Genomic DNA, 8,249 nt, shown 5'->3' on the forward strand with positions numbered 1-8,249 from the left:
TGATGATGACGATGATGACGATGATGATGATGATGATGATGATGATGATGAATATGATGATGATGATGATGATGATGACGATGATGATGATGATGATGATGACGATGATGATGATGATGACGATGATGATGATGATGATGACGATGACGATGATGATGATGATGATGATGATGATGATGATGATGATGACGATGATGATGATGATGATGATGATGATGATGAATATGATGATGGTGTTAATGATGATGATGACGATGAGAATGGTGAAAATGATGGCGTCGATTGTGGTTTAATTGATTTTTATTATCTCCTCATCACCATGATCAATTCATTGGTCGTCATCATCACATTCATCACCTAAACACTAATTGTTTTCATCATCGTCTACGCAGTTCTCAGCTGCACTGCACAAACTTGCTCCATCGGCCAGCCATTAAACATCCACCTCACTTCCGGCTTCCTCTCCAGTATGACGTCATCGTCGTCACGCGCTTGCGGGTCAGTCACGTGCCCGTGGAGTTTGACCCCTAAACAAAACCAACGCTTCAATTTGACCTTCATGATATTTCACTCACCATCATCGTCGTCATCATCGCTGCCACACTTAGGCGGATATGACGTCACTGCAAACAAAATCCAACAAAGTATGTTTGTGTTTGTGTGTGTGCACACGTATTTTTACGTTTTTACGTGCGTGTGTGCGTGTAGGTGTGTATTCACACCGAAATAATGATTGGTTAACATGGTAATAAGGTTCTCTAGAAGAGTCTACCAGAGGTTAAAGGTCAAGAAAGTTTAAGCACGTGCGGTCATAATTTTTAAATCGAATGAATGATGATGATTTTTTGATGTTGTTGTTGTCGTTGTGTCGTTGTTGTTGTTGTTTTTTTTTTCAATTAAAACATCCTCATCTTATGTAGCATCGCTCACTATTCTTTAATCTGTATTACTACTTTATGTGGTTTTTATCTCTTAAAAAAACTTTACCAGACAACTTTCCCCTCTTTATTCCTCGAACTTCTCATTAAGTAAAGCCATAAAGTCCTTAATTAAATCTTTATACCCTTGTTTGCTAAGAAAATTTATCGATTGCTCATCTATATATATATATATGTATAAATACAATATATATATATATATACATACATACACATACCACACACACATACCCACCCACACACACACACACACACATATATATATATATATATATATATATATATATATATATATATATATATATATATACACTAGACACATTTCACTTTGTTATTTATTGATATGCAATAGAAATACGCCAAATGTATCGTATGTGATACATTATTGATGGGTGCAATTTTATAGATAGTAATAAATGGTTGATTGATTGATTGATTGAATGAATACATGAATGAATTAATGAATAATTGAATGGATGAGGAATAAATGAGCGAATGAATTAAAAAATGAATGAATAAAAAGTGAAGGAAGGGAAGAATGAAGAATCAGAGAAATGTAAAACACTTGCTGAGATATTATAAAAAACTAAACGACTAGAAACGAACGAACGAACAAACAAACAAACATACATACAAACAAACATACATACATACAAACAAATACTAATTTAAACACATACAACTCTTCTACTCCTCGGCACCCTCGCCGAACGATACGTAAACCTGACAAGTAAAGAATACGGTTTGGCCGCGGCCAGGGCAGCGGACGAGAAAATGAAAAAATATGGGAACGCCCTCCCCTCGATGGAATTCTTGCCAATATGCATCGAGGTTCTTGGCCCGATGGACCCCAACACCCTTAAATTTCTTAAAGAAATATGCAAAATGATCAGCGTCAGATCAGGCGATAGCAGGGAACTGTTTTTCGCAACTAATCACATTTCGTGCTTGTTGCAGCGGTTCCTGCGTGTCTGTGTGCTTGAAAATATCCAACTGAATGCCGACATGTGCAATTAACGACAAATCAAAGTGTTAATCCATTTGTTACTTGATGTTTGACGGTTCAGTGTCACTCATCATGTTTTGGTTTTAACATACATACATACATACTTACAAACCAATAAACAAACACACGTATATGTTTGTATCTATATGTTGTATTTATGTATGCATTTATTTTTCATTTGTTTACTCCTTCAGCCATTCAATCAAAAGTTCATTCATTTATTCATTCATTCATTCATTTATTCATTCATTCCTTCATTCATTCATTCATTTATTTATCTATCTATCTATCCACCGAATATCTATTTTTCAAGATTTCATATTTAAGAAATAGCAACATCAGATGGACCAATCAAAATGATTCGCTTGAGAAAGCACGGGCAATAAAGGATTTTATAATTATGCCGACAGACACGTTCCATAACATAAAACTCTTCACAAGAATTTTCTGTTAATATTTATGTCTAAGCACACACACACACGCAAAAACACAAACACACACAAAGACACACACGCACACAAAGACACACACGCACATACACAAACACACAAACAACAATTTTAGCAAGCAACTTTTCGGAAACTCGTCTATGCAGTAAGATAATAATCAAACTTCACAGAAATGGACAAATGCCAAATTTTTCAATCTCCAACGATGAGCAAAATAATTGGCCATTTCATGGATGCACGGCAAACTTTTTGAAAAAGTTCACATTAGAGGAATAATTTTTTTTTGTTTCGCTTAAAAAAAAACATTTTTGAAGAAACTCTTGAGAAAAAAATGTCATCAAGTAGAAACGGTATTTTAAACGTAAGAGTAGAAATACCACTATTCACTAAAAAGTCATCAACAATAATTACTCAACAAATAACATCAGCAACGACAAGAACATCAACACCAACGACATCAATTACATCAACAACCTCAACAACATCAATTACATTAACAACCAACAACAACATTAGCAGCAACAACAACATCAACATCAGCCACAGCAGCTACATTAACGAAAAACATGCCAACCACACAATCAACAACATCAATATTAGTAACTACAACAACAGCAACAACAACAGCAACAAACACACTCACAGTTGTCCGTTTGTTTCAATAGTTGTCAGAATTAAATGGCTATACTTGTTGAACGAGTTCAAAGCAAGATTAACACCAGGCCAGCGAAATTGCTTGTCAACGAGCTAACTAAAGTTATATATATGTATGTATTGTATACACACACACACACACATACACACACACACACATACATACATATATGCACACATACATACGGACACATATATACACACATGCATACTTGTATACGCACATACATACACACATACATAGTTTTACACATACGTACATGCTTCATTTAAAATATGCTGCCCATACTAACGCGATAGTAATGCTATTCGTTTGCTCCAGAAGATCACGTACAATAATACACAAAAACACGTACGTATACACACATATATGCAAACCTGTGCAGAATTAAACATACATTCATACAAACAAACAAACATGCTTAGATACAAACACACAAACAAACAAACATTCTGTTTCAATTTACAATGATGTTGTTGCTTCAGTATTAATAACGATGATGATGTTTTCATTAATTGCGATGATGATGAAGAACTGATAGGGATGATGATGGTGATGATGATGATATCGGCCCGTCGGTAATGATAACGGCACCGGTAATGATGGAATCGGTACTAACGATACCGATTTTGATATTAGACGCGTATGCCTTGGTGAATTCGGTTTAAAGGTCGAGGCGATAAAAACTGACTTTATTGCTTGGCTAACAATGCCATCTTTCGAAGAATAGCCATCTTGTATTATTTTTGTACTTGTGTTTATATGTATTTCCATGTATTCATATGTTTGTGTGTGTGTGTGTGAATATGTGTGTTTTTGAACTCTGGACACCTGTGTGATTGTTTGTATGTGGTTGTGTGTATTTATGCACGTATAACTGCTCACCTGACTAATTTTGTTTCGAGTTTTTGTCATATTTGTAATCTTTAAAAGATTAACTTCTTTTCTGTTTAATTAATTTTATCTTTTTTGTTTAACTAATTACATGAATTGAATTTAATTTAATAAAACCTGCCAGTGGCCATCTTGAGTTATAAAAACGAACTCGGTAAAGAGAAGAAGAAGTGAAGATTACGAAACAAAAACATTCGGCCTTAACTTCATTCAGGAAAAACATTTTCAGATGGAATGAAAGAAAAAGAAATTGAAAAAAGAACAATCGGGAACAGGATCAAAAACTACAGTAGGAAGAAAAAAAGAATGAATGAACGAGAGATGAAAGAGAGAGAGAGAGAGAGAGAGACAAACAAAGAAAGATAGACAAGCAGGCAGACTAAGACAGACAAAAAGAAAGTATAGGAATACTGAGAGAAAAAGAATGTGAGAACAAAGAAACAAAAAAATAGGCAGAATAAAAAAAAAAGAGAGAGAGATAAAGAGAGAGAGAGAAAAAGAAGGAAGAGGAAGAAACAGAGAGAAACAATGCAAGGAGATGACCGTACATAAAATAAAGGAAAGACAAAAATTTTTTCAATTACTTAATGAACTTGAATGAAGCCGGCATTTAATACATTAATATTTATGACCTAATGTATGTATTAATATGTATATCTATATGTGTGTGTGTATGTCTGTATGTGTCTGTGTGTTTGTGTTTATGTGTGTTTGTTTGTACGCTTATATGATGAAATACAAAGAAAAACAAAAAACTGATTAAAAAGCAGAAACAAAATAATTTTCTGAGGAAAAAGAATGTGAAATATATGAAAATAAAGTTTTCCTGAATACTGGCCGGTGAAAAAGTTGTTGAAATGAATGGATAGATGAATGAATGGATAAATGAATGGATAGATGAATGAATGGATAAATGAATGAATGAACGAACGAACGAACGAATGAATGAGTGAGTGAATGAATGAATGAACTAACGAACAAACGAATTAATGAGCTAACGAATTAATTAGTTAATGAATGAATGAATGAATGAACTAACAAGTGAGTGAATTAATGAATGAATGAATAAATTAACAAATGAATGAATGAACAAAAAAACGAATGAAAGAACGAACGAACAAATGTATGGATAGAAGTTATAATTAGAAAAAATATAGAAAAAACTACTGAGAAAATGGAAGTGATTGTGTGAAAGAATAAAAATGAAAAAATGTTAAATTATTTAAATTGAAAAAATTAAAAGTAAAACAAAGAATGAATTAAAGAGAGAGAGAGAAGAGAAAAAGAGAGATAGAGAAAGAGAGAGAAAAAAGAAAGAGAGGGACAGACAGAGACAGGGAAGGAAAAAAGAGAGCAAGGAAGGTGATAAATCAAGTGAGTGCAATAAATATTAATGCTGTGTAGAATTGACTGATTAAGTAGATGAGCTGAACATTCCCACACACATATACACACACAAATACACAAATACACACATACACGCACACACACATACACATAAATACATACCTGAGGAAATATTCTTGTGAGATTGCGTGTTGTGGCATTTTGTTTGCGTGTGCGTGTGTGTGTTTGTTTGTATCTGTCTGTCTGTATGTGTGTGTATGATTGTGTGTGTGTGTATGAGTGTGTATATGTGTTTATGTGCGTGTCTATGTATGTATGTGAGTGTTATTCAACTATCGGTATGTTTCTATCTATGTGTTCTATTTGCATTTCGATGCATACTAATTGGTTTCTCATCGTCCGCTCTTTTCCTTCATATTGTTGCTACTACTGGCGTTATTATTATTATTATTATTAATGTTATTATTATTGTTATTATTTTTTTTGTTGTTTTCATGTCAAAATGTCACCCTTTGGCATAATGTAGCAGGACGTTCAAAACTCAAATAATATAACAAAATATAATAATAATAATTATGAATATAATTATAATAATATTATTATTATTGTTATTATTATTATTTAAAAAGTCGTAGGATGCACGGACCCGCCCACGCCTCCGTCTGGCTGGATGAAACGGACCGGAAACAAAGCTGAATCAGGATGCCAGCCTAATAAGGTACTCTGGAGAATGACGTGTCACGTGAACAGCTGGGTCGGGGACGAAATAGGGATGTGTGATGGAGAGGGCAGAAGTGCCGACGCGTGGAATGGTGATCTTGCCGGAAGTGGCGGGGCTGGTGGGGGCTCGAATGATGGTGGGCAGAATATGCAGGGTGAATATTTTCGGTTTAACTTTTACCAGTTAAATACAAGAACATTTCTTTTTAAATCTTTTATAATTTATTGTTAGAAAAAACTTTTTAAAATTTTCATACTAAATTACTTAATTAATGTTTTCTGTATTAATGAAACAACACAAAATGACCACACCGAAACCAGGCTTGCTGGCGGTTGTTGGTATCGGCATTGTGCTTGGTATTGTTCTGGGTTTCTCTATGCTGACCATCGCCGTTGCTATGCTGAGAAAGTTTGTGGAAACTTTACAAAAATTTTGGCGGTGGTTTCGAAGAAATTTTATTTGTGGTTTAGTGAAAATATTGTTAAAAATAGATGAAGATGGTGATGATGTTTCTGAAATTTTGTTTTAGTTAACGAAATATAAGTAGTTTTGAAATGATTCGATAAATTTTAAATGTTTTGAATGAGTCCCAATTGAATGTTTATGAACCAATGTTAATAAGAGAGAAATGAATTATTATTTTTTGAAACGAACGTGACTAAATGAATGTACCTCCAAAGGCGAAACAGACAAAAACAACCGATCCAAGTACTCGAGAAACTCAACAGTGACATTTACCAACAACAACATCAACATCAGCGCATCCCTTCGACAGGAACTACTTCCGTTTACAACCAAGCGACAACAACACAGACGCAACAACAACAAATGTTCCAACAACAAAGCAAGTATCAACAGCAACAACAACAACAACAAACTAGAGATGTGATGATGAATGTGCAAACGTACGCCCCCATCGCTGATTTGCTGTTATCAAGTGACGTCATAATGAATGGTTTGTTGTTGTTGCTGTTGCTGATTTTGTTGTTGTTGTCGTTGTTGTTGTTGTCTTTTATGTTTTTCTTGTTCATGAGTCTGATGTTAATAATGCTATTAATGTCATCTTCCTGATTTAACAGTGCTGATGACATATTGATGTTATTGACGCTATTAATGTTTTCATTAATGTTACAAGAGTTACTTCAATGTTATTTCAAAAGAGCTGATGACATTTTGTAACCAATATATCAAGCAGCCAACACACATTTCGCCCTCAAATTCTATTTCTTCTTTGTACCTTGCTTTGATAAATGACATTTCAGCTGTTGGATGACAAGCCTGTTAAATCATCCGCAATAACATCTAATGCCTGGCTCTTTCTACCTAAAAAAAATTATGTTTTTGGTATTATTATACATAAAATATATTATAAATTGTTTTTATGGTAAGTATTTTAGAATTTCAAGCTGGTAATTTTTTGTAGTAGTGGTGGTTGTAAATGTAGGCGAATCATCATCATCGTCGTCATCGTCGTCAACACTTCAACAGCATTATTGAAAATACTAGTAATTTAAAGTGATATAAGTATTGAGTGTGAATAATGCTTGAAGTTACGAAAGAATTAACGATAATTTTTTCATAATTAATAAATAAATACAAATATTATTATTAATAATTTGGATATCAAAAAGATTTCTTTCGAACACCCCTTACAGAAAAGTCTACGCCACCATTGTTGAAAGAACATTGTTACGAGCCAACATCACATGAGATGCCATGTAAATTTGAAACATTTCATCAACAACAGCAACAACAACATCATCCGCATTTTCAACACCATCATTGCCAGCAACTACAACAGCAACAACAACAACAACTACTACTACAACAACTCATACAAAAACAACAACAACATTTATCATCGCACAACAACAACAATGACACAACAACAACAGCCAATGATGGAAGTTACCGTAGTAGCGACCCTGACCTTACTTATTTACCCACACCTCCGCCACCTCCACCGACCAAGACGTTGCAGTTCTCTTCTTCCGCCATGCCATCTTTCGTAAAATAAAATAAAATTATAGCTGTTACGTCATAATTGAAATTATATATATATATATATATATATATATATATATATATATAAATTTATATGGATGTATGGGACAGAAAATATTTTTAAAAACAATAAATTATCTAAAATGGTATGATTATTATTATTATTATTATTGTTGCTGTTATTACTATTGTTATAATGACTATAATTATTAGTAAGGTTTCTGTTATTAATTGT

At 33.5% G+C, this 8,249-nt stretch overlaps 1 protein-coding gene across 1 annotated transcript; it reads left to right on the forward strand.

Annotated features, from left to right (window-relative positions):
• Positions 1-4,176: 4,176 nt before the first annotated feature.
• Positions 4,177-8,027, forward strand: HELRODRAFT_169862 (hypothetical protein; the record flags this gene model as incomplete). The annotated part of the gene is made up of 5 exons (XM_009015667.1): positions 4,177-4,231; positions 5,919-6,146; positions 6,331-6,418; positions 6,691-6,965; positions 7,906-8,027. 5 exons carry the CDS (start codon positions 4,177-4,179, stop codon positions 8,025-8,027), a joined length of 768 nt encoding a protein of 255 aa, XP_009013915.1.
• Positions 8,028-8,249: the final 222 nt, after the last annotated feature.

This window comes from Helobdella robusta (genome assembly GCF_000326865.2).
Source record: "Helobdella robusta unplaced genomic scaffold HELROscaffold_16, whole genome shotgun sequence".
Taxonomy (NCBI): domain Eukaryota; kingdom Metazoa; phylum Annelida; class Clitellata; order Rhynchobdellida; family Glossiphoniidae; genus Helobdella; species Helobdella robusta.